A 26,589-nucleotide genomic window follows, 5' to 3' on the forward strand; every position below is an offset into this window, starting at 1 on the left:
GGATACTGTTGGGGGAGACGACTTCTCAGGGGAAAGCAGCAGCAGCCAAGTCCATAGCACCATGGGTGGCTCTGCTGCACAAGAGGGGAGGAAGAGGAGAGGAAGGGCTATAGTGGTAGGGGATTCAATAGAAAGGGGAACGGAAAGGCGTTTCTGTGGCCACAAAAGAGACTCCAGGATTGTATGTTATCCCCCTGGTACCAGGGTCAAGGATGTGTCCGAGAGGCTGCAGGGCATTCTGAAGGGGGAGGATGAAGATGGTATATGTGGACATGGTATATATTGGTACCTACGACATAGGTAAGAAGAGGGATGAAGTCCTACAAGTTGAATTTAGATGTAATTAGGATGTAAATTAAAAAGTAGGACCTCAAAAGGTAATAATCTCAGGATTACCGCCAGCTCCACATGCTAACGAGAGTAGAAATAACAGGATATATCAGATAAACACATTTATCTTACATCTCCATTACTGTTTGGGGGCCTTTGCACAATCCACACCAACATTTTCTGTTCCTTGGTGTTTCTTATCTCCACCCAAACACATTCCACATCATGATTTTCCAAGCCAATATCCTTCCTCACTATTGCATTGATAAATATCAGGTAAAGGCTGAAGAAGTGGTGTAGGATAGAGGGATTCAGATTCCTGGGACGTTGAGGCCGGTTCTGGGGAAAGTGGGACCAGTGCAAACAGGACGGGTTGTACCTGAGCAGGATGGGGACCACCGTCTTGGGAGGGGTGTTTGCTGGTGCAGTTGGGGAGGGTTTAAACTAGAATGGCAGGGGATGGGAACCTGAGCAGGGAGACGGGGGTGGGGGGTGGGGGAGAGAACAAGGGTAGAAACAAAAGACTGAAAAGAAAGAAGCAAAAGTGGAAGGCAGAAAAACAACGGCAAGAAACAAATAGAGTCATAGTGCAAAATAAAGCTGACGAACAAAGTTAAAAAGACAAGTCTAAAGGCATTGAATCTTAATGTGTGGAGCATTCGCAATATGGTAGATGAATTAACAGCGCAAATAGATATAAACGGTCATGATATAGTTGCAATTATGAAGACATGGCTGCAGGGTGACCAAGGATGGGAATTGAACATCCAGGGATATTCAATATTTAGGAAGGACAGACAAATAGGGAAAGGACGTGGGGTAGCATTGTTAGTAAAGGAGGAAATCAATGCAATAGTGAGGAAGGATAATGGCTTGGAAAATCATGACGTGGAATGTGTTTGGGTGGAGATAAGAAACACCAAAGGACAGAAAATGTTGGTGGGGATTGTCCATAGGCCCCCAAACAGTAATGGAGATGTAAGGGAAGGCATCAAGCAGGAAATTAGAGATGCATGCAATAAGAGTACAACTGTAATCATGGATGACATTAATCTACAGATAGACTGGACAAACCAAACTAGCAATAATACTGTGGAGGAGGATTTCCTGGAGTGTGCATGTGATGGTTTTTTAAACCAATACGCTGAGGAACGAACTAGAGAGCAGGCTATCTTAGACTGGGTATTGTGCAATGGGAAATGATTAATTAACAATCTTGTTGTGCGGGGTGTCTTGGGGTAGAGCGACCATAAAATTATAGAATTGTTCATTAGGATGGAGATTGAAGAAGTTGAACTGTTCATTAGGATGGAGAGTGAGGAAGTTGAATCCGAAATTAGGGTCTTGAATCTAAATAAAGGGAACTAAGAGGGTATGAGGCACGAGTTGGAAATGATGGATTGGAGAACCTTACTAAAAGGGCTGACAGTGGATAGGCAATGGCTAATATTTAAGGAACGTATGCATTAATTACAACAATTATTCATTCCTGTCTGGCACAAAAATAAAACAGGAAAGGTGGCTCAACCATGGCTTACAAAATAAATTAGGGATAGTATTAGATCCAAAGAGGAGACATATAAAATTGCCAAAAAAAGCGCAAGCCTGAAGATTCGGAGCAGTTTAGAATTCAGTAAAAGTGGACAAAAAGATTGATTAAGAAGGGAAAATGAAGTATGAGAGTAAACTTGCAAGGAACATAAAAGCTGACTGTAAAAGCTTCTATAAATATGAGAAAAAGATTAGCGAACACAAACGTAGGTCCCTTACAGTCAGAAACAGCAGAAATTATAATGGGGGACAAAGAAATGGCAGGAGAATTGAACATATATTTTGGTTCTTTCTTCACAAAAGAGGACACAAATAATTTCCCAGAAATGTTAGGGAACCAAGGGTCTAGTCAGAGGGAGGAATTGAAGAAAATCAGTATTAGTAAAAAAAAAAGGTGCTAAAGAAATAAATGAGTTTAAAGGTTAGTCTACATCCCAGAGTACTAAAGGAAGTGGCCCTGGAAATATTGGATGCATTGGTGGTCATCTTCCAAAATTCTAGACTCTGGAGCAGTTCCTGAAGGTGGCAAATGTAACCCCACTATTTAAAAAAGGAGGGAGAGAAAAAACAGAGAATTACAGACCAGTTAGTCTAACATCAGTGGTGGGGAAAATGTTACAGTATTATAAAAGACATGGTAACAGAACACTTGGAAAGCATTAACGAGATTAGACAAAGACAGCAAGGAATTATGAAAGGGAAATCATGCTTAACTAATGTACTGGAGTTTTTTGAGGATGTAACTAGTAGAATAGATAAGGGAGAACCAGTAGATGTGGTGTATTTGTATTTGAAGAAGGCTTTTGATAATAACTTGGATGAGGAAACCAAATGCAATATTTCCAAGTTTGCTGATGACACAAAACTGGGTGGGGTGAAGAGGGTGCAAGGAGGCTTCAGGGCGATTTAGACAAGTTGTGTATGTGGACAAACACATGGCAGAAGGGGAGGCGATGGCGTAGTGGTATAGTCGCTGGCCTATTGATCCAGAGGCCCAGGATAATGCTCTAGGGACCTGGGTTCGAATCTCACCACAGCAGATGGTGGAATTTGAATTCAATAAAAAAATCTGGAACTAAAAGTCATGAAACCATTGTCGATTGTTGTAAAAACCCATCTGGTCCACTAATGTCCTTTAGGGAAGGAAATTTGCTGTCCTTACCTAGTCTGGCCTATATGTGACTCCAGACCCACAGCAATGTGGTTGGCTCTTAAATGCCCCCTGAACTAGGGCAACTAGGAATGGGTAATAAATGTTGACCTGGCCAGTGACACCCACATCCCATAAACGAATTAAAAAAAGATGCAGTATAACGTGGATAATTGTGAAGTTATACACTTTGGTGTGATAAACAGAAAGGCAGAGTATTATTTAAATGGTGATATACTAGGAAATGTGGATATACAAAGGCATCCTTGTACACCAGTCGATAAAAATAAACAGGCAGGTGCAGCAAGCAATTAGGAAGGAAAAATAGTGTGCTGGCATTCATTGCAAGAGGATTTGAGTTCAGAAGTAGCGATGTCTTACTGAGGCCTTGGTGAGACCACACCTGGAGTAGGTGTGCAGTTTTGGTCTCCACACCTAAGAAATGATACATGTGCCATAGAGGGAATGCAGCAAAAGTTCACTAACCTGATACTGGGGATGGCAGGACTGTCATATGAGGAGGAATTGGTTCGACTGTATTGACTAGAGTTTAGAAGAATGAGAGAGGATTGAAATGTATAAAATTCTAACAGGGCCAGACAGACGAGATGCAGGGAAGATGTTTCCCCTGGTTGGGCAGTCTAGAACCAGGGGCCACAGCCTCAGGATCGGGGGCAGGCCATTTAGCACTGAGATGAGGACAAATTTCTTCAGTCGGAGGGTTGTCAGCCTGTGGAATTCTCTACCACAAGGTGGCTGTGGAGACGGGGTCACTGAGTATATTCAAGAAAGAAACTGATACATTTTTGGATATTATGGGCATCAAGGGGCATGGAGAGAAAGTGTGAATATGGCATTGAGAAAGAGGATCAGCCATGATCATATTGAATGGTGGAGCGGGCTCGAAGGGCCGAATGGTCTACTCCTGCTTCTGGTTTCTATGTTAAGAGGCAATGATGGGGTTAAGTCCACGTGCAGATGTGGAGGTTGGGGTCTACAGTAACGAAACTGGAGCAACCACAAGTCAGTGAAGGAGAAAGGGCCATGTTTGGAGCAAGGACAGGAAAGTACTACAGCCAGGAGCACTCAGATGCACAGCATTGTTTGAGGTGCTGGGTAGTGACTGAAATCAGAAATTTCTCTGGATTCTGGAAGTTGAAAGAGGAGTGTAGAAAATAGCAGGAACCAGGTTGACAGTGGTCCAGCAAAAGTGCAGGGTGGTTTCAGGAATTAACAGTGGAGACCACCAAATCTGGAAAACTACTGCGGAAGAGGAATCAAAGTTAGAAGCCAAGACCAAGCCAGAGTGAAGAGTAAAGCCAGGACACTAAGTATAAAATAACCAATGCAGACTGTTTATCTTTAGTTAGCATCTGTTGCAACTGATCTGGAAGGGAGGCTGAGGCGAAATCAAAAATTCAACTGGTTCCTATGCATCAATTAGTAGTAAGAAAAATTTTACATCTAAGGATGTAAATGTGTTGTAGGTGATTTACTAGATTGATACCTGGAATGAGGTTGTCTTATGAGGATAGGGTGGACAAGCTGTGCTTGTTTCCACTGGAGTTTAGAAGAGTGAGGGGTAACTTGCTTGAAGTATATAAGATCTTGACAAGGTGGAAAGGATGTTTCCTCCTGTGGGTGAGTCCAGAACAAGGGGGCACTGTTTTAAATTCAGGGTCATCCTCTTAGGACAGAGGTGAGGAGAAATTCTCTCTCTGAGGGTTCATCGACCATCATAATACAATGGAAGGTCAATGGGGATCTATTCACATTTGCCTAACATGTATTGAGTTTCAATGCTCCTTTTATCCATGGTGAGCCAGAATGATGAGTCGGCAGAAACGCTACCATCCTTTTGTTGACATTCCATACTTAAATAAATTGTGTGAATTTCCCAGATGGTTGTGAATGTCCATATGTAATTAGGTATTTGCTTGAGTCTCAGGACCGACTCGAACTAATCCTGCCAAAGATACACGATTGGCAGTGGCCAACTCTGCCTCAAAAGACAGTAGAAGCGGGATCATTACATATTTTTAAGGCAGGGATGGATAGATTCTTGTTAGGGGTGGATGGGAATGTGGAAAGCGAAACACAAACAGATCAGCCATGATCTTATTGAATGGCAGAGCAGGCTAGAGGGGCCAAATGGCCTACTCCTGCTCTTATTTCATAGGTTCCTATGTATGTTTGCAATTTGCGGTCTTAGCTTGGAAAAGATCAACATGAAGAGTACAGGCATATATTTTGACATGGTGCTTTAGATAGATCTAAGTTGCAGTGTTACTGCAGTAACAAATTTTTAGGTATTGACACCCAATTGGTACCTTCTCATTTAAGGAAACTGCTTAATATCCCTTCAAAAATGTATGCAAAGTCTGCTGTACAAAATTAACTACAAGGCAGAGAATAGTTTGACAATCAAAAATGATTTTTGGGGATGAAAAACGGCAAGGATTTCTACTGCAATGTGTCATTTTCCAATATATTATGAACTTTTAAACATTACTTCAAAATTTTAAACAAACAGACTGTTAAAAAGGCTGCTGCCAATCATGTGATCTTTGGCAAGATCAGCTCCAGGCAGTTCTGAGAATCAAGCAAATACCTAATTACATATGGATAATTACAACCATCTGGGAAATTCACTCATTCCATCCTTAAACAAAGGGATATCAACAAAAGGGCTATCGCATTTCTGCTGACTCATCTTTCTGGTTCACCATGGTTAAATGGCACATCGAAACTCAGTATGTTAGGTAAATGTGAATGGATCCCCATTTACCTTCAATTCTATTATGATGGTCCCTTGTCTAAACCCAGACTGGACAAATTTCAAAGTGTCAAGTGACAAAGGCAAATATTTATCAACCTGGCCAGCCACCTTATTTGTAAAAAGGCTTTGGAGTTGTAACAGGCCACATGCGTGAGTCATCCACGTTTGGTGCCTGCTATTAAAGCGCAAAAATCAGCCCTGCAGAGACAGAGACACCATCAAAGAGTCATCAATCCAGCTGCAATAACTAAGCAGCCAAGATATTAAACAGCAATACCCTGAAAGTGGGAGGACTCACCCCAACCTGTTCCAACTTCAAGTTCACCTGGGAACCAACCTCCTGGAAATTCAACTACAGGAAGTCTCGCAGCTTATTGAGAAATCTCTGGTTAGCAGAGCTTCACCCCAAATAAAAGCATCAGATCATTTAACAAACTAAAGTCTGCCACAAAAGAGAGACTGAGACAATTATCCATTGTAATTGTATTGCTTTTTCCCCCCCTTCATCTTATCTAGTTTTAGTGATACAGTGTACATGTCCAGTGAGTGAGCTGCCTTATTGTTAAACCTCCTGGGCAAGTGAGAGATAATGAATAAACTTATTTAATTTAGAACTCTCAAGAAGCTTGCAGCTGGAATTATTTAAATGGGGATAATCACGCTGATGGTAAGAAAATACACACATCTCACATATAAAATACATTGCTCACAGACACTAAGAAAACACACAAATTCTGTCCGTGACGAATTAAAAAGCTAAATAGCTTTCTCTTGTGAGAGTGCACGAGTGGCATGCACAGCAAACAATCTTGCATTTATGCAGCATTTTAAAGTAATAAAACATCCCAAAACAATTCATAGGAGAGTTCTCAAAGATTGAGTTCTCAAAGTTTGACACCAAGGTACAAGGGGAGATATTAGGGCAGGTGACCAAAAGCTCAGTCAGAGGAAGCCTTTGAAGAGTTTCTTAAAGGAGGAGTGATAGAAAGGTGGAGACTTTAGGGAAGGAATTCCAAGGCTAAATGCCTAGGCAGCTGAAGGCACAATTGTCAATGGAATTGACAAAGCACGTATAGTGCTGGATGAGCCAAAAAAACTGTCTAATATATTGCGTTACAATTTGTAGAAAATCTTTCATGATCACTTACTGCAAAATGACAATACTAACCATGAGCCATTGGGTTCTGTTTGATGTACTCCCTCCGTATACTTATGTTTTTAAGGAGGCACTGTCTGGCGTGAGCTCTTCGCTCTTTCACAGGGTCCTTGGCACAGAGCGCAAACACTGCCATGTACTCCAATGGAAGCAGCAATTTCCCGAGGGCCTTGTGGAGTTTCAGAGCAAATATCTGCCTCACCTGGTAACACTCATCCTTCAACAACAAAATTACAAAATAAGCAAACATTGTACTGGGCAAAATTTCAGTGTACAGCACTATTTTTGAGATATATAAAATGCAGAATAAAGCATAGCAAATCTTCACAAGTTATGCACCATGTGAGCAACTGAAACTTCTGCATGATGTTCCTTAATCCTTGGATAGTTTGAATTTCAGAAAACAATTTTATTCCATTACACCTGTGCTGTTTAATAAACAAAGCAGAATAACAGATTCTATACAAACAAGTGCATGCTTGCAGCATTAACCCAATTAATTATGGATGCTTTATCAGCAAGCCAAATTTTTGTCAGTCTCTTTCACTTGGTAATTTCATGGGGCAAAAGAAGTTATACTAAAATTCATTTATTAGGCATAGTTTTGGCAAGTCTCCTAACCTTGTTCTGAATACTGACGAGCCACTACTATTACTGCAACCATTTTCCCACTCAGTATTGCCTTTGATAACAAAAAAATCCATTCCATTAAATTTGAAGAATATTAACATTGGGTGTCATCTTGAAAAATGCTAAGTAAAAAATTGCCAGTCTTACAATAACTCAAATTTGTGAACAACTCCATATCTGTTTCAAATTTATAATTATAACAACTGACTACTTAATTATTGTAACTCCTCAAAAAGCCAACCCTTGACCCCACTGTCCTGGCAAATTACCATCCCACCTCCAACCTCTCTTTCCTCTCCAAATCCTTGAAGGGTGTTGTTGTCTGCCAGATCTGTTTTCAGCTTTCCAGGAACTCCATGTTTAAACTCTTCCAATCAGGTTTCCACCCCTGCCACAGAACCGAAACAGCTCTTACCAAAGTCACAAATGTTATCCTATGCGACTGTGACTAAGGTAAACTTTCCCTTCTCATCCTTCTCAACCTGTCTGTAGCCTTTGACATGGTTGATCACACAACCGTCCTCCAATGCCTCACCACTGCCTTCCAGTAGGGTGGGGCTGCTCTCTTCTGGTTCCATTGTGATCTACCCAGGCATTGCCAGAGAATCACCTGCAAAAGCCACTGTTCCTGCTCCCGGACCTATATCTCTGAAGCCCCCCAAGGATCTACCTACGCCACCAGCAGCCTCCACCCGACCCCCACCATCCACCCCCCCACCACTGTATACATGCTGCCCCTCGGCAGCATCACCCAAAAGCAGAGTGCCAGTTTTCGTGCGTACACTTACTATGCCCAGCTCCAGCTAACCACCAACTCTCTGGACTCCTCCACTATTGCAAAGTTATCAGGTTGCTTATCCGACATCCATTACTCAAGGAGCAGAAATTTCCTCCAATTAAGTATTGGGAAGATTGAAGCCATTATTTTCGGTCTCCACTCCAAGCATGATTCTCTTGCTACTGGCTCCATCCTTCTCCCTGGCAACAGTGTGATCCAGTCTATTCACAATCCGAGTGTCATATCTGATGCCGAGATGAGCTTCCAACCTTATATCTGTGTCATCCCTCAGACCACCTATTTTCATCTCTGCAACGTGGCCCAACTTCGCTCATCTCAGCTCATCTGCCGCTGAAACCCCCATTTGTGCCTTTGTTGCCTCAAAACTTGACTATTCCAATGTATACCTGACTAGTCTTCCATATTCTACCCTCTGTGAACTTGAAGTTATCAAAATGTCTACTGTCCAGGTCTTAAATCCTATTAAGTCAAAGTTCTGTTCCTCTACCTCCTGTTTATTGACCTATACTGATGGCCAGTCAAGCAACGTCTTAATTTTAAAATTTTCATCCTTGTTTCCAAAACCTTCAATGGTTTCACCCCTCCCTATCAGCATAATCGCCTCCAGCCCCACAACCCCAGAAGAAATCTGCATTCCTCCAATTCTGGCTGCTTTTGCATCCCCTATTTTAATTGCTCCACCATTGGGGCCATGCCTTCAGTTACCTACACCCGAAGCTCTGGAACATTCTCTCTACATCTGTCTGTCTATCTCTTTTAAGACATTCCTTAGAACCTACCTCTTCAACCAAGTTTTTGATCATCTAACCTAATACCTCGTGTGGCCTGGTGTCATACTTGGTTTTATAATGCTCCTTTGGAGGGCCATGGAACATTTTATTACATTAAAGGCACAATATAAATTGTTGTCATTAAAGAAAGGTTTCTGGAGATAACTTCTCCTATACCTCTTATTAAAAGAATTAAATATTCACAAAAATTGAATCTGACTTCCTGAACAGGTGTTCTTTTAATTAATTTTTAAAAGGACGATCCGGACTTATTTAAAGATCTATTGACATCATTAGGTTCCATGAAGTTCAAGCTGTACACAAGATTGACTTGCAAAAATTTCCTGTAGATATTTTTCTTCATCTGAGGCACCTTTTTGGTTGATGATTTTCTAGCCAGAGATTTTTGTCACAACTATTATAAAAGTATTTAGCATACTGCAGTACAGTGCTATGGCATAAGGAATTAAAAACAACAACACTTACATTAATAACAAGTGCACAGAGCTGGAACTGCTCTGGGGTGATAATTTCATGATAACAAGGTTCTTGTGCAAGTTTTAGTATGGCACATCCTGCAGCCAACCGTAATCGAGACATATCAGATTTACTGCAAGACAGGAAAAACAAGGTCAACTATTCATAGCAAAGTTCCACACACTATTTATGAATTATAAAAATAGTTCTCAACTGGAATATTGACAACCTGCAAGAGACTAATATCAATAAGTGCAAACCAGAAAAATGAATTACTTACTTGATAATCTTTATTCTTCAAATAAAAGGTCTCCTGCAGACATGGAAATTGGTGCATGCTGCATGTCTGAACATTTCAAAGAGAGGAAATCAGGTCTTTTAGTTCCTCTTTACATTCCTCAGATCATGTTCCCATTGAATTCTTGTTCATATACGATAAATAAGAGGTCCTTAATTCAATTCTGACAACCTCCAATAAACAAATACATTTTCAGGAGAAGCAGAGGTGTGTGTGTGTGGAGGAGACATTTTATTTGAAAAATCATTGCAAACCAAGTAGGTTACTTTCCTTCTATCCTTTTCAATTTTCTTTCACACACGTACCAGCAACTCTACCAAAGGACAGTTCCTGCAAAAAGGAAATGTCAAATTTCCAAAGCCAGAAGCAACGATGGCTGGTAGTAAAATTGTTCCAAAATGTACAGATCACACTGAAGACAACTTTGTGCGTATTGGTGGTAAAGTGAACACATGTATTAAGTCCCTCTCGGAAGTCTAGATTATTCTAGTGGAATTATCAAGGACAGTGAAGACAGTTACAATATAAAAGCAGAGTGATATATTTGCACAAAATTCGCTAATCTCTACTTAGAGATGGTCAAGCCATAAACTAAGTTATAATAGAATTTAAGGAGGAACCATTATCTGTAGCAGTCCAAATCTTCTCTAAGTACAAATACTGGGTTCATAGGTTTCCATCTGTGTGGGTCACGATCTGCTCAGTGGTAGGGGCAGAAAGAAAATAATTAAAACTATAGGTCATATTCAAGGTTAATACTTCCATTCCACTTACAGCATTGAATTGTTGGATATGCTATCCTCCTATTTAAAACTGAATCTCCACCTGCTGGTCTGAGTGGACAGTAAAGATAGCATGGCACTATATGAAGGTGAGAAGGTTTTTCCAGCTTTCTAGCTCCTTCAGCCAATAGCGCCACAAATTGGTTCTTCGTCACATTGTTGTTTTGGGGACTTTGTCAATACTCAAAATAGCTGCAAAATTACTTTATGAGAACAGTCACTGCAATTTAGAAGTACTTCTCTGTGTGCTTAAAAAAATGTAATTAGGTGCTATTGGCATGAAAGTAATCATTTTCATAATATTTTTCTTGTTTATTGAGGGGTAGGCTTACGGGGGTAAGAATAGTTGGGTATGTCTATGTGAGATTCAATTATATTTGGAGTCAAGTTGACTGCAAGCTTTAACTCATCAAAAGAAGCTAGGTGCTTGACATGTTAATGAGTAAACATGGATGCTGGCTTAGCGTGTGAGGTGTGAAGGGAATTTGCATTTTTAGATAAATGAAGGGAGATTTGGATTTCAAAGAGATCTCCGTCTGTTTACAACGAGCAAGGTAAGTAAATCTAAGGAATGTGTTTGTTTTTCTCAAAGGTTAGTGACAATAAATAGTAGCAACATGCACGTTTTATATTGTCAGGAGGTTACAGTTTCAAAGACATACGAAACAATATAATTTACATATTAAGAGAGAAACACACATAAAAGGAGAATGACGCTGTGTGTCAGGAGAAAGCCCTGTGAGATGTAACAGAAATGTGTGAAATAGCCTGAATGAAGCAGCCAACATTTGTGCATAAACCTGCTGTCCACTGAATCTGAAACTGGAGAAAAGCCACTTGAAATTCCACCGTCCAGGGTCTGTTTAAAATCAAAAATCTATTTTTGAACAGTTGCCTTAAAGGGGGTGTAATCGGAAGCCAGGCTAATTAGGAATTTTAGGAGTTATTACAGTAGTAATTGCAGTTTTATGTATGTGCTTGAACCTCTTATTTTGCTAATAAATATTTAATTTAATTTTTTAAAAATCTCTAAGTCCTGGTGGACTTATTACTTCTGAATTCATTGCACGCATCTTGAAATAAATACAAATCGCAAAACCATTTGTGATAGCGAGACCAGGATTTCCTTGTGGATTTGGTCTGCCTGGCACACATCAATAACCCCATCATCAAACTACTGAAATACAAAATAAAAACAGAATTACCTGGAAAAACTCAGCAGGTCTGGCAGCATCAGCAGAGAAGAAAAGAGTTGACGTTTCGAGTCCTCATGACCCTTCGACAGAACTTGAGTTCGAGTCCAAGAAAGAGTTGAAATATTGGTTTAAGATGTGTGTGTGGGGGGCGGAGAGAGAGAGAGAGAGAGAAGTGGAGGGGGGTGTGGTTGTAGGGACAAACAAGCAGTGATAGAAGCAGATCATCAAAAGGTGTCAACAACAATAGAACAAAAGAACACATAGGTGTTAAAGTTCGTGATATCTAAACGAATGTGCTAATTAAGAATGGATGGTAGGGCACTCAAGGTATAGCTCTAGTGGGGGTGGGGAGAGCATAAAAGATTTTAAAATATTTTAAAATAATGGAAATAGGTGGGAAAAGAAAAATCTATATAATTTATTGGAAAAAAAAGGAAGGGGGAAACAGAAAGGGGGTGGGGATGGGGGAGGGAGCCCACGACCTAAAGTTGTTGAATTCAATATTCAGTCCGGAAGGCTGTAAAGTCCCTAGTCGGAAGATGAGGGGTTGTTCCTCCAGTTTGCGTTGGGCTTCACTGGAACAATGCAGCAGGCCAAGGACAGACATGTGGGCAAGAGAGCAGGGTGGAGTGTTAAAATGGCAAGCGACAGGGAGGTTTGGGTCATTCTTGCAGACAGACCGCAGGTGTTCTGCAAAGCGGTCGCCCAGTTTACGTTTGGTCTCTCCAATGTAGAGGAGACCACATTGGGAGCAACGAATGCAGTAGACTAAGTTGGGGGAAATGCAAGTGAAATGCTGCTTCACTTGAAAGGAGTGTTTGGGCCCTTGGACGGTGAGGAGAGAGGAAGTGAAGGGGCAGGTGTTGCATCTTTTGCATGGGCATGGGGTGGTGCCATAGGAGAGGGGTGAGGAGTAGGGGGTGATGGAGGAGTGGACCAGGGTGTCCCGGAGGGAGAGATCCCTACGGAATACCGATAGGGGGGGTGAAGGGAAGATGTGTTTGGTGGTGGCATCATGCTGGAGTTGGCGGAGGATGATCCTTTGAATGCGGAGGCTGCTGGCGTGATAAGTGAGGACAAGGGGGATCCTATCATGTTCCTGGGAGGGAGGAGAAGACGTGAGGGCGGATGTGCGGGAGATGGGCCGGACACGGTTGAGGGCCCTGTCAACGACCGTGGGTGGAAAACCTCGGTTAAGGAAGAAGGAGGACATGTCAGAGGAACTGTTTTTGAAGGTAGCATCATCGGAACAGATGCGACGGAGGCGAAGGAACTGAGAGAATGGGATGGAGTCCTTACAGGAAGCGGGGTGTGAGGAGCTGTAGTCGAGGTAGCTGTGGGAGCCGGTGGGTTTGTAATGGATATTGGTGGACAGTCTATCACCAGAAATTGAGACAGAGAGGTCAAGGAAGGGAAGGGAAGTGTAGAGATGGACCACGTGAAAATGATGGAGGGGTGGAGATTGGAAGCAAAATTAATAAATTTTTCCAAGTCCCGACGAGAGCATGAAGCTGCACCGAAGTAATCATCAATGTGCTGGAGAAAGAGTTGTGGAAGGGGGCCGGAGTAGGACTGGAACAAGGAATGTTCCACATACCCCATAAAGAGACAGGCATAGCTGGGGCCCATGCGGGTACCCATAGCCACACCTTTTATTTGGAGGAAGTGAGAGGAGTTGAAGGAGAAATTGTTCAGCGTGAGAACAAGTTCAGCCAGATGGAGGAGAGTAGTGGTGGATGGGGATTGTTCGGGCCTCTTTTCAAGGAAGAAGCTAAGGGCCCTCAGACCATCCTGGTGGGGGATGGAGGTGTAGAGGGATTGGACGTCCATGGTGAAGAGGAAGCGGTTGGGGCCAGGGAACTGGAAATTGTTGATGTGACGTAAGGTGTCAGAGGAATCACGGATGTAGGTGGGAAGGGACTGGACAAGGGGAGAGAGGAGGGAGTAAAGATAACGAGAAATGAGTTCTGTGGGGCAGGAGCAAGCTGAGACGATCGGTCTACCGGAGCAGTTCTGTTTGTGGATTTTGGGTAGGAGATAGAAGCGGGCCGTCCGAGATTGAGCGACTATCAGGTTGGAAGCTGTGGGAGGGAGATCCCCAGAGGAGATGAGGTCAGTGACAGTTCTGAAAACAATGGCTTGATGTTCAGTGGTGGGGTCATGGTCCAGGGAGAGGTAGGAGGAAGTGTCTGCGAGTTGACGCTCAGCCTCCGCGAGGTAGAGGTCAGTGTGCCAGACAACAACAGCACCACCCTTGTCAGCGGGTTTGATGACAATGTCAGGGTTGGACCTGAGAGAATGGAGTGCAGTAAGTTCAGAGAGAGACAGGTTAGAATGGGTGAGAGGAGCAGAGAAATTGAGACGACTAATGTCGTGCCGACAGTTCTCAATGAAAAGATCAAGAGAATGTAAGAATCCAGAGGGAGGGGTCCAGGTGGAGGGAGAATATTGGAGATGGGTAAAAGGATCCGTTGAACTGGGAGAGGACTCCTGCCCAAAGAAGTGAGCCCGGAGACGAAGATGGCGGAAGAAGAGTTCAGCATCATGCCGAGCCCGAAATTCATTGAGGTGAGGGCGTAAGGGTATGAAACTAAGTCTTTTGCTGAGCACTGAACGTTCAGCATCGGAGAGGGGAAGGTCAGGGGGTATAGTGAATACACGGCTGGGGTTGGGATTGGAAGATGGGGTGGGGACGGATGGACAGGCAGGGGTGGAGGGTCCTAGATGGGTGTTGGTGTCGATGAGTTGTTGGAGCTGGCGTTCCTTAGCACTTGAGAGAAAGAGAAAAAGTTTCTTGTTGAGGCGTCGGATGAGCCGAAGAATAAAATGAAACTGGGGGCACGCGCAGCTTTGAAAAAGGGTACGGCGGTGCTGCTGGAGGGAGAGGTCGAGTGTGTTCATATGGCGGTGCATGGCACTGAGTGTGGATTTCAGAATGTGATGGGAACAGCAGTCCGAGAAACGTTTTATGTCCCGGAGATACCTGTAATCCTGGGTGGGTTCGAAACATGAGGGGTGGAATTTCAGTTGAAATCCACGTGGGGTAAGTCGGAGACGGAGACAGTCACTGAGAAAGGAGATATGGCTGTGAAAGCGGGTTTTAGTAAACACCTTGTCAAACACCAGGAGGGAAATGGAAAGCAATGAAGGTGAGCAAGGCAAAAGAGAGGAACGGAAATCTTGTCACAGAAAAGGACAGAACTTCTTCAAGGAGGTAGGCATTTCTTGAAGAGCAGTGGCAGTCAATTAAACACAGAGATAAAAACAAAAAAACTGCGGATGCTGGAAATCCAAAACAAAAACAGAATTACCTGGAAAAACTCAGCAGGTCTGGCAGCATCGGCAGAGAAGAAAATACAAGCTCATTCTCAGAGTAATCAGAAGGCCAATGTTCTAAAGTAATTTATTCATGAACAATTGCAAAATAGAAATATGTTTTCACTTAATTATATTTAAGTCCTACATCAGAAGGGAAAACTTTGCCTTGTGGTGGATATCTTGTGTTTTCCAACCAGTGTCAAGTGTGGGTGAATTGGATCCTCAAAGATACACTAAAAAATTATAAATGCCGAGGAACCAGACTGGAAGATTAGAAATATGACACAAACTTCCTTTTAGTGGCAAATCTGACTTTTTTTTTTAAGGGTTAAAAGCCATAAAATGCAGCCAAGTAGTGTAGTTATAGATATTGCTAAATGCCCACATCATGAGATGTGCCTGCGTTTGTGACCCAAGATTTATACAAATGCAACCACATTTACATGGAAAAGTATACCAAAAACATTTCTGCAGAAATATATGACTGAGTTGTTGAGTCCTGAAAGATAGTTGCTGCCAGATGGGATAATGGGTGAAGGAATGAAAAAGGAATAATCAACTTGACCTTGCTCTTTTGAAACTACTGCTCATATTGCAGGCCCATCTGTTTAGAATTGGCAGAGGTGCCCAACATATAATCCCTGTGGAGACAAAGTAGGGGGGGGGCAGGCCAGTCATTTAAATGCTAAAGAGGCTTCATGCCTCAAGTTTAACAGATTTAACTGGTCAGATTTTCCAGGGCTTAGGTAACCCAGCAGCTTCATGGAGAGGAGAAAAGAAAAAATATGTATGTGTCTAACACAGGTTGCAGGCCAGGAGGAGAAGTGCACCCCAGCCCCCACCACTTCCCAACCAAACTAACCTGCTTCTCTCCATAGTATCAGCCTCACTCCTCAGCATACACCCACTCCCCCTTCCCTGAACTCCCATCCGAACCTCTGGCAACACAGTTGCGAACTTCCTATCAACAGGTAGCCGGCTGCCAGCCAGGGAATAGAGAGATAAATAATTCAAATGAGGTCTTGCCATTAACTTCAGTAGTTCAGCATTATCCATATTTTCCACCAACCACAAACTAAACCATTACGGCAAAAGCCTCATCTTTGCCTTGAGAACAGTATAACAGTGTCACACCACCAACAGACTAAGTGGGATGTTTATAGAGGAACAGCAATGAAAAGTAACGGTATTATGTTAACATGCATTGAACTTTAATACAAAGTAAAACACTGCAGATGTTGGAAACCTGAAATAAAAACAGATAATGGTGGAAATGCTCAACAGGTCTGGAAGCATCTGTAGAGAGAGAAGCAAAGTTAACTTTTCAGGTTGATGACCTTTCATCACATCTGGGAAGTTAGAAATGCAATAGACTTTAAGTAGGCAAAATAGGGGAGGGTGGAAAAAGAACAAAGGGAATATTGAGAGAGGGCAGAAGATGGGGGACATTAAATGACTAAAGGATTGGTGGGGCAGATCCAAAGGAAGTAGTAATGGGACAAGTGAAAAAATAAAAGATGTATCCAGAAAAGATGCAAATGGCCAAATAATGAACAGTTGCTGTCCAAAAGCAAAAAGAGATGAAGACTGAAACATGCAAAGAAAAGGAAACAAGATAGGACAGATATTACGCTTTGAAATTGTTGAACTCAATGTTGAGTCCAGAAGGCTGTAATTGAAAGAGGAAGTTCCTTGAGCTTGCGCTAAACTTCACTGGGACAAAGCAATCGGCTAAGGAGGGAGAGGTCAACGTGAGAGCAAGGTGAATAATTAAAATCGCAGGCCATCATGTTTCCAGACTGAACAGAGGTGTTCCATAAAGCTGTCACCCAATCTAAGTTTTGTCTTCCCAGTGTAGAGCAGAACACATGGTGGGCAGTGAATACAATGCATTAAATTGGAAGTAGTACATATAAATCATTTTCTCACCCGGAAGGAGTGTTTGAGGCCTTGGATGGTGGGGAGAGAGGAGCTAAGAGGACAGGTGTTGCAATTCATGCTTGCATGAAAAGGTGCTGTTGAAAGGGGACAAGGTGCTCAGGGAGATCAAGGAATGAACCAAGGGTGTTGTGAAGGGAACAGTTCCTTTGGATCATGGAGATGCTGGAAATGGCGGAGGATGGTCTCTTGAGTACGGACACTGGTGGGGTGGGAGGTGAGAACCGGGGCACTCTACTGTGTAGTTCTGGGCGGGAGGGGAAGGGGTGAGAGCAAAAATATTGGAAATGGGCTGGACACGGTCGAGGGCCCTGCCAATTACGGTAGGGGAGATGGGGCAGCGGAATATCCTCAGTTCAGGAAAAAGGCATATTAGAAATGGTGTAGAAGGTTGCATCATCAGAACAGATGTGACAGTAACAGGGAAACTGGTAGAATGGAATGTAGTCCTCATAGGAAGCAGGGTATGAGGAAGTGTTGCCACAGTATCTGTGGAAGTTAGTAGGCTTATAATGACTATTTGTTAATTGCCTCCACTTCTGGGATAACCTGAAGACGAGGAAGGGAAGGGAGGAGTCGGAGATGGTATGCATGGAACCTTGGTTAGACCACACATGGGATTACTGTGAACAGTTCTGATCTCCATATTATAAAAGGAGTGTAGGAGCACTGCAGAAGATGCAAAGTAGATTTACTAGAATGAAACCAGAATTGAAAGGCGATATCAGGAAAGACTGAGGTTAGAAAATGACAGGAGTCACGAATACAGGTCAGATTACGACAGGGTTTGATACGGTAAAGGTAGAGATGTTTCTGTAGTATAAGGATCTGGCATTAAAAGGGTTAACATCGGACTAATTAGAGGATCACCCACGAGTGATCTAAAAGGACACATGAACTGCACCTAAGGGTCAATGTAGTGTTGGATAGAGCCATGTGTAGAAGTAACCATGGGGGCAGCTCCTTGCTTGGACCTGCATTGTACCTATGTATATAGTTTCTAGCAATAGATACTGACTGTTGAACTACGTAAGACTACAAATATCTTAAGACCTACTGAATTATGCCCAACCCCTTGCAACATGGTGGCAGTGAATGGAACAATTCAAAATCTCTCAGACTGCAGAGGGAAATTAAAATCCTGGAAAACTGAAGGAAAAATTAAAGAAGCATCCTGGCCTGAAGAAAAACTCAAGATCAAAGGCTTAGAAGAAAATTGCTAGAGAAAAGCTCCAAAGAAAGGCTTTGAAGCTGAAGGGAGAAATTAAATGCCTCACTGCAGCAGAAGACTCCACTGAATCTCATGGATGTCCAGCTTCAATACTCAGTGGGCAGAGTCAGAAGACCTAACAGGGGTGAGCTAAAAATTGAAAATTCCTGGACAACACAAGCCCTGAAGAAAATTAATTACGGCAGTGGTCAGAAATTGCCTTTTAAATTGCAGCCTGAGAAAACAAATTCCAGAGTCTGCGCCTGAACATGTGGCAGCCGAGTTCCTAACAAAGGAAAAAAGAATCAATTACGAAGTAATAGCAATTGAGTAGGCAGCTTTAAAAACACAGCAAAAGCGGGGAAGACTCCATCCAGTCAATCCAGGCAGCCATTGTTGAAAGACTAAGTGCCAAAATTGCGAATGCCATTACTGCGGGAGCCTACCAAAACTGGCAAATGTGGGAAAATCTTTTGTGAAGAAGCGTACAGCGGCACCATCATGGATATTTCTAAACCCCTTAAAGCTGAACCTGCAATTTAAAAATTTTAACCATGGATCAGAAATCCACTCTTCCTTGGACTTATCCAAAGCCCCAGTCAATCACAAAACCGAGGACTTTGGAGGAAGAGATCCCTTAAACACATGATTGCTTCAGGTTTGGCTAAAAAGACAGACTTGAACAAGTTACTTTACTCAGTAGGCCCGATAGCCAGTGATAATAATAGCTAGACAAGGAATCAACAAATCACAATTTAATGGAGTTTTAAAATCATGTGACACTTATTTTAACCTCAGAGGTAACAAAATTCTCAAAAGGACTAAATTTAATAAAGGAACCAGCAGCTAGGAGAATCTGTCGATTGTTTCATTAATGACCAGTACAGAATGGCTGAAGGCTGTCATTACAGTGTCCCGACATCTGAGCTAATAACGGATAGAATAGTTGTAGGAGCTGTGGACGACGCATACTCAGATATATTTCAGACAATGGAAGATCTAACTATTGAGAAAGTCATCCAGATTGTCAAGCAATTTGAAATCCACTTGCAGCACAGATCCATATTAAGGGGAGAAAACAAACTGTGGTACAAAGTAAACCCCACTAACCAGTGAGCGATACAGCACAGAAACAGGGACACTCCAGGCTCAGGGAAGCAATACCCTAACTGAACAGCAGAGCAACCATGCCAGAGCTCTGGAGCAAAGCATTCCCACTGGCATGATCAACGGCTGGCAATTTCAGCCCAATGCTTTCAATGTAACCAAATAGCACAACTGTGCTTCTTGGGTGAGGTCAAAGATACTGGATTTTCATTTTGGAATGCAGGCATCTCGACTAATGGCCATCTCACAAACTTTAAATTGGACACAGGCACCACTGTTACGGTCCTATCGGACAGAGAACCATGGCTGGTGACCCAACAGTGATGCCACCTATAATGCACCTGTAAAGAGCAGGAGGCATCAAACTCGTGAAAGGTACTGTGCAGGTGACACTTCGTTACAAAGACAAAAGAATCCGGGCCCTATTCACGATCCACAATCAGGACTATTCACTGCTCAGCCATAAAGCCTGCATCATCCTTAACCTTTTATGAAAAATTGACAAGGTCAGCCAACAAGGGCCTGGCTCCAAGTACAAAAAAAGAGTTCCTGAAGCTCTTTACAGGATTGGGGCGACTGAAGAATGCACACCAGGTCACACTGAGGGCGGATGCTAAACCCATATGCCTATTCGGAACATTAAAGATTTCCCACCCACTCATGAAGCAAGTGCAGAAGCTGCTGGATGAGATGACAAAGATGGAGATCATCTCCCCAGTCACACAACCAACCGCACGGTGTTCTGTGATAGTCCCAGTCACGAATGGCCCAGTTGTATTTACATTGACTTGACACAGCTCAAAGCCGTTGCCAGAGAAGTACACCCAGTGTCCTCAGTGGACGAAAGCCTGACTAAACTCACTGTTTTCAAAAAGTCAACGCCAATAGCAGCTTTTGGCAACTTCCTCTAGACGAAGAGTCCATGTTGTTGACCACATTCATTACCTTCTTTGACAGATTCTGCTTCAACCGCCTTGCTTTTGGAAGCACCTTGGCACGGAAATATTTCAATGTACAATGTTGGCCATTTTGCAAGGCCTAATAAATATTGTTGAACTACCCAGGGCTACAAATACCTTAAGGCGGCCAACCAAACTACACTCAACACCTTACAACAGTTTGCATCTGTGGGGGTGACCTAACCCAAAGGTCATAAATATAAGATAGTCACTAATAATATGAACACAGAATTCTGGAGAAATTTCTTTACCCAGAGAGGGTTAGAATATAGAACTTGCCATCACTTGGGGTAGTTGAGGCAAATGGCACTGATGTGTTTAAGGGGAAGCTGGATAAACACACAAGAGAGGAAAGAACAGAGAACATATTGATGCGGCTCAAGAGGTAGGATGGGAGGAGGCTTGTGTGGAGCATAAAAGCCAGCATGGATCTGTTGGACCAAATAGCCTTTTTCTGTGCTGCAAATACCCAAGGACAAATTTGGCAGCCCATGAAGCGCTGTGAAGAACTGTATATCACCACACTCTAACTTCATGACTCAAGATGTCCCAATTCCTCTATCAAGTTGGGTGATCTAGCCTGGTTCAAGATGGTATTTAGAAGGACTAAGTGTGCAGAAGGGCATGTCGGGAGCAGCACTAGATATAACTCAGAATGAGGTGCCAGCCTTGTGAAATTGTGATACAGGATTACCTAATTGCAACACAGTATTACCTATGTGGTAAACATCAGGATTGCCAGGCTACAGACAGAACGAGCAGTTCCACAATTCACAGACACAAGCAAGGCCCTGGAGCCTTCTGACATCTATGTTGAATGTGGTCATAGACAAGCATGGCAAAATGAAGTTTGATGGATATGCTTGTCTTCAACATGGAGGAGCACAGCACAAGTGCAAGAAGACAAGGCTGAAGTATGTGCAGAATGTTCAGCTAACAGAACTGCTTAGCTGTTTTCTGAGGTTCAGTTAGCATAAATACCAGTGTCCAGCCAATTTAGTTCACATCATGTGACACTGAGATATGGCTGACACAAGGGCCATGCTTCCTGGCATCACTGCTGCAGTACTGAAGACTTGTGCACCAGCCAAGCTATTTCAACCCACCCGAAACTGGCATCTACCTAAAGATGTGAAATATTGCCACTGCGTATAATATCTACAAAAGGCTGGAAAATCCAACCCAGTCAATTTTTGCCTTTCAACCACCTCATAAATCAGCAGCTAAGTAATTTAAGTTGTCAACAACAGTGTCACGAAGCAACAACGACTCACCAATAACTTGTTCACTAAAAATTAGCTTGGGTTTGACCAGAAGGGCTCAAATGTAGAGCCTTGATCCAGGCATCTGGAAGGCTGCCAAGTGCCTGATTAAAAGTTGCAATGTGTTTCTCAAGCTTACATTGAGCTTTATGAGAACAGTGTAGGAAGTCGAAGACAGAAAAGGTCAGAGTGGAAGTTGGGTAAAGCACAAAAATGAGAGGTCAGAGTTCAACAATTTCAGATTATAACCTCTAACCCATTTTTTTCCGGATAGCAGCTGTTGGTAATTATTCTTATATTCCCATTTACAGCTCCTCTAGACCCAACTTTTGTTCCTTTACTTTTCCTTATCACCATCTCTTTTTGCCTTGTACTGTCATCCTTTTTATCATTTAATCCCTTCTGCTTTCCAGTCTGTCACAGGTCTTCCCTTTTGTACTTCACTGCACCACCTCCACTCCTTTCCCTGCCTCAGTATTTGCTTAAAACAGCTCTTTTTTCAATTCTTGCAGAAGGTCACTGACCTTAAATGTTAACTCTGCTTCTCTCTCCAGTTGGTGTACAGGTACAAAAAGTAATTTAAATGGTTAATGAAACACTGGGCTTCATCTCTTGGAAATTCAAAACTGAGGAAGTAATGCTTCCATCATATAGAGCCTTGGTTAGGCTCAATCTGGAGTACTGCATTTTATTTTGGGCATACCACACCTCAGGAAAGATATGATGGCCTTGAAGGGCATACAGTGCAGGTTTACTAGAATGATACCAGGAGTTAAAAGGTTTAATGAGGACAAGTTGCATAACCCAGATGCATTCCTTTGAGTTCAGAAGGCTGAGCGATGATCATGGGATTCAATAGGTCAGGTATAGAGTACCTTAATCCTGCAATGGGGAGATCCAGAACAAGAGACAGTAATCTTAAAATTGCACAAGATCCTTCAGGAGTGAAATCAGGAAACACTTTTCACAAAAAGGGTAATGGCAATCTAAACTTTCTCCCCCAAAAGGCTGTGGATGTTACGTTGATTCAAACAGTCAAGACTGAAATAAATTGATCTTAATTAGGCACAGGTATCAAGAGATACAGAACAAAGGTGTATTAGTACAGTTCAGACCTGATCTAATTGAATGGTTTACTCTTGCTTCTATTTTTCATAGCAGTCAGGAAGACTCTCAGGAGTGAGATCTTAATTCTAGAAAGTCCCTTGGAGAGAATCTTGATCCATTCCATTTCATTATTTTTGAATCTGTATCAAAAGAAGCTAATGCCTGAATGAAAACAAAAGTGCTGGAAAAATTCAGCCACTATGGCAGCATCTGTGAAGAAAGAAACGGGGCCAACTTTTTGAGCTCAAAAAGACTCTTCTTTGAAATTGGAGAGAGTTAGGAATGTGATGTGTTTTATGCTGTGCAAAAAGGGGGGAGGATCAGGTGGAACAAAAAGGAAGGTCAGGGATAGGTTAGAGGGCGGGGGAGATTAAATGAGAAGAGACATAATAAAATAAAAGGCAAAGGGAGCAGTAATGGCAGTAGTAAAGAAACACCTGCTACTGGTCCAGAGGAGGTGTTAATAACAGAATAAAGGTCAGCTGTCTGAAAGCAAATACAGAAGATGATACAGTCTGGCACCTGAGGGAACAAAAACAAAATGGAGGACAGAGTTCATGGTCTGAAGTTGTTGAACTCAATGCTGAGTCCAGAAGGCTGTAAAGTGCCAAATCAGAAGATAAGGTGCTGTTCCTCCAGCTTGTGTCAGGCTTACTGGAACATTGCTGTGGGCCGAGTACAGTAATGGGAGCATGAGAGCAACATGGTGAACTGAAATGGCAAGCAAACAAAAGGTTGTATTTTTCCTTAGTTCTGTTGAAGAGTCATACGGACTTGAAACATTAACTGTGTTCCCCTCCACAGATGCTGTCAGACCTGAGTTTTTCCAGGTATTTTTGTTTTTGTTGTGAAAGGTTGGAGTCAGGCTCTCGAACTGAGCGGAGGTGCTCCACAAAGAAATTACTCAGTCTGCATTTGGCCTCACCAATGTAAGTGAATGAGAGGGATGAAGAAAATTCAACTCATGCACTTGAAATGGAGTGATCCAGAGTAATACATTACTTACTGAAAATGGAGATTAGCTTGCACTTCAAGTGCAAAGTTTTGATGCATGTGCTAAAACAGACTGTGCAAATGCTAATTTCTAACTATGAATCAGACAGTCCTTCAGAAAAAGGCAACACTTTGGATTAGCTTCAATAGTCCACATTCTTCATGCCGTGACCTATAGAGTTACTTGATCAGTAAGGGAATCAAGGTTTATGGGGAAAAGACAGGAAAGCGGAATTGAGGATTGTCAGATCAGCCATGGTCTCATTGAATGACGGAGCAGGCTTCAGGGGCCGAATGGTCTACTTCTGCTCCTACGTCTTATGATCTCTAAGGCTGCACTGGTGCTGTCCTTCATTTACTGCTGTTTAAAGCATTCATTACTCTAGAATGTGAAGCAAACCATGCACTTCATAAATCTGTGGCGTGTTGGAAAGTAGCTCATGCACCAAGCACTGATAGTGAGCAAAACCAAAAATACCTGGAAAAACTCAGCAGGTCTGACAGCATCTGCGGAGAGGAAGACAGTTAACGTTGAGTCCGCGTGACTCTTCAACAGAACTAAAGAAAAATAGAAAAGAGGTGAAATATGAGTTGGTTGGGGGTGGTGGGGGGGGGGGGGTCCATGTTTGTGGACAGACCGAAGGATTTCCACAAAGCGGTCATCCAGTCTGCGTTTGGTCTCTCCAATGTAGAGGAAACTGCATTGGGAGCAATGAATGCAGTAGACTAAATTGAGGGAAGTGCAAGTGAAATGCTGCTTCACTTGAAAGAAGTGTTGGGCCTTTGGACAGTGAGGAGAGGGGAAGTAAAGGGGCAGGTGTTGCACCTTCTGCAGTTGCATGGGAAGGTGCCGTGGGAGGGGGTAGAGGTGTTTGGGGGGGTTGGGGGGCGGTGGGGTGAAAGGAAGATGTGTTTGGTGGTGGCATCATGCTGGAGTTGGTGGAAGTGGCAGAGGATGATTATTTGAATGCGGAGGCTGGCGGGGTGATAAGTGAGGACTTTTGTCTATGATATCTTTTGGCAATCTCCACCTATCACTGGCCCTCTATCCAGCTCTACCTGTCCCACCCCCCACCCCTTAAACCAGCTTATATTTCACCTATTTTCTATTTTTCCTTAGTTCTGTTGAAGAGTCATACGGACTTGAAACATTAACTGTATTTCTTTCCACAGATGCTGTCAGACCTGCTGAGTTTTTCCAGGTGTTTTTGTTTGTTTTGGATTTCCAGTATCTGCAGTTTTTTGCTTTTATCTTACTGATAGTGAGCATGTTGCTTAGAAGGATCTCTGACCTTGAATCTAAATGCAGGCATCAGCCAATGCTAGCAGCAATTTAAACTGAGTTTGAATTCTTGAATTCCCTCTCTAAACATCTCTGCCCTCCTATAAAACACTCCTTGAAATCTCTTTGGTTATCTGCCCTAATGTATCCTTAGATGTCTTGATCTCAAATTTTGCTTTATTACACTCCTGTGGAGTGCCTTGGAATGCATTATATTGAAGGCGCCATATAAATACAGCTTGTTGTTATTAGTTGATTTAGTTCACAGCACTAAAATATTAACTACCTGCAGCATCAGATTGTTTCATATAATCATTAGTGTAAAACCACAATTAACATATTTTCAAAATTACACAAGCAACTTGGCAAAAGGATCCTGATTTACTTAAACATAGTAACTTTTCTTTTTATGTATGTAAATAACTGTGCCTATTGCCAGAGAAGTCAGAACTTCAATCATAGAGTAAGTCCTTTTATATAATTGAGATGAAACAGAACTAAGTGTACTATTTGTGTGCAGAGGTTAAACAAAGAAAAATCCTGCTATCCTTTGTTTCATGATATCTTATCTGACTGTGACAAAGATAAATTATCCCTGACTTAGGCTGCCCTATTTCCACCTCCATAACATATAACATCGTCTGGCTGTGTCTCTGCCTCAGCTCATCTGTTGCTGAAACCCTCATTCTTGCCTTTGTTACCTCTAGACTTGATGACTCCAATGCTGGTCACCCATATCTCACCACCAGTAAACTTGAGATTGTCCACAACTTGGTGCATCTTCCTTTCACCCCAGGCACCCCGCCCGCCCCGGACACCCTGGTCCACTCCTCCATCGCCCCCCTACACCTCCACCCCCTCCCACGGCACCTTCCCATGCAACCGCAGAAGGTGCAACACCTGCCCCTTTACTTCCCCCCTCCTCACTGTCCAAGGGCCTAACAATCCTTGTTCACCCATCACCCCTGTGCATGCTGATCTATAATTTCTCCCAGTCAAGCAACACCTCAATTTAAAAATTCTTATCCTTGTTTTCAAATTCCTCCATGATCTCCTGCCCCTTCCTATCTCTATAATCTTTTCCAGTCAAAAGTGCCCCCTCCCACCCATTGAAATATCTATGCTCATATAATTCTGGCCTCTTGGGCATCCCGATTTTAACTGCTCCAAAATTGGTGGCCGTGCCTTCAGCTGCCTAGGCCCTAAGCTCTGGAATTCCCCCTCTAAATCCCACGTTCCTCCTTTAAGGCACTCCTTAAACCTCATTCTTTGACCAGCTTTTTGGTCATTTGCCCTAATATCACCTTATGCGGCCTAGTGTCAAGTTTCGCTTTATAACACTTCTGCGAAGTCCTCTAGGCCTTTTTATTATGTTTACAGTACAAGTTGCTGTTCCTGTACTGTGGTTTTTCTTCAGTTTAACTATGTCGACTGAATCATATAACTTAATTATATTCTATTTATACAAAGTTCATGATTCTGTACAAGTGGAAAA

General features: G+C 42.6%; 1 protein-coding gene across 5 annotated transcripts in view; it reads right to left on the reverse strand.

Annotated features, from left to right (window-relative positions):
* The window catches only part of pds5a (PDS5 cohesin associated factor A), a 249,026-nt gene that overhangs the window by 29,898 nt on the left and 192,539 nt on the right, over positions 1-26,589 (reverse strand). For all 5 annotated transcript variants that reach the window (XM_041184444.1, XM_041184428.1, XM_041184436.1 and 2 more), the window contains 2 exons: positions 9,652-9,775; positions 6,979-7,183 (listed from right to left, as the gene is read on the reverse strand). In XM_041184444.1, the coding sequence (XP_041040378.1) occupies positions 6,979-7,183; positions 9,652-9,775 (329 nt within the window). The remainder of the gene's footprint in view (positions 1-6,978; positions 7,184-9,651; positions 9,776-26,589) is intronic.

Source organism: Carcharodon carcharias, chromosome 1 (assembly GCF_017639515.1).
Source record: "Carcharodon carcharias isolate sCarCar2 chromosome 1, sCarCar2.pri, whole genome shotgun sequence".
Lineage (NCBI taxonomy): Eukaryota > Metazoa > Chordata > Chondrichthyes > Lamniformes > Lamnidae > Carcharodon > Carcharodon carcharias.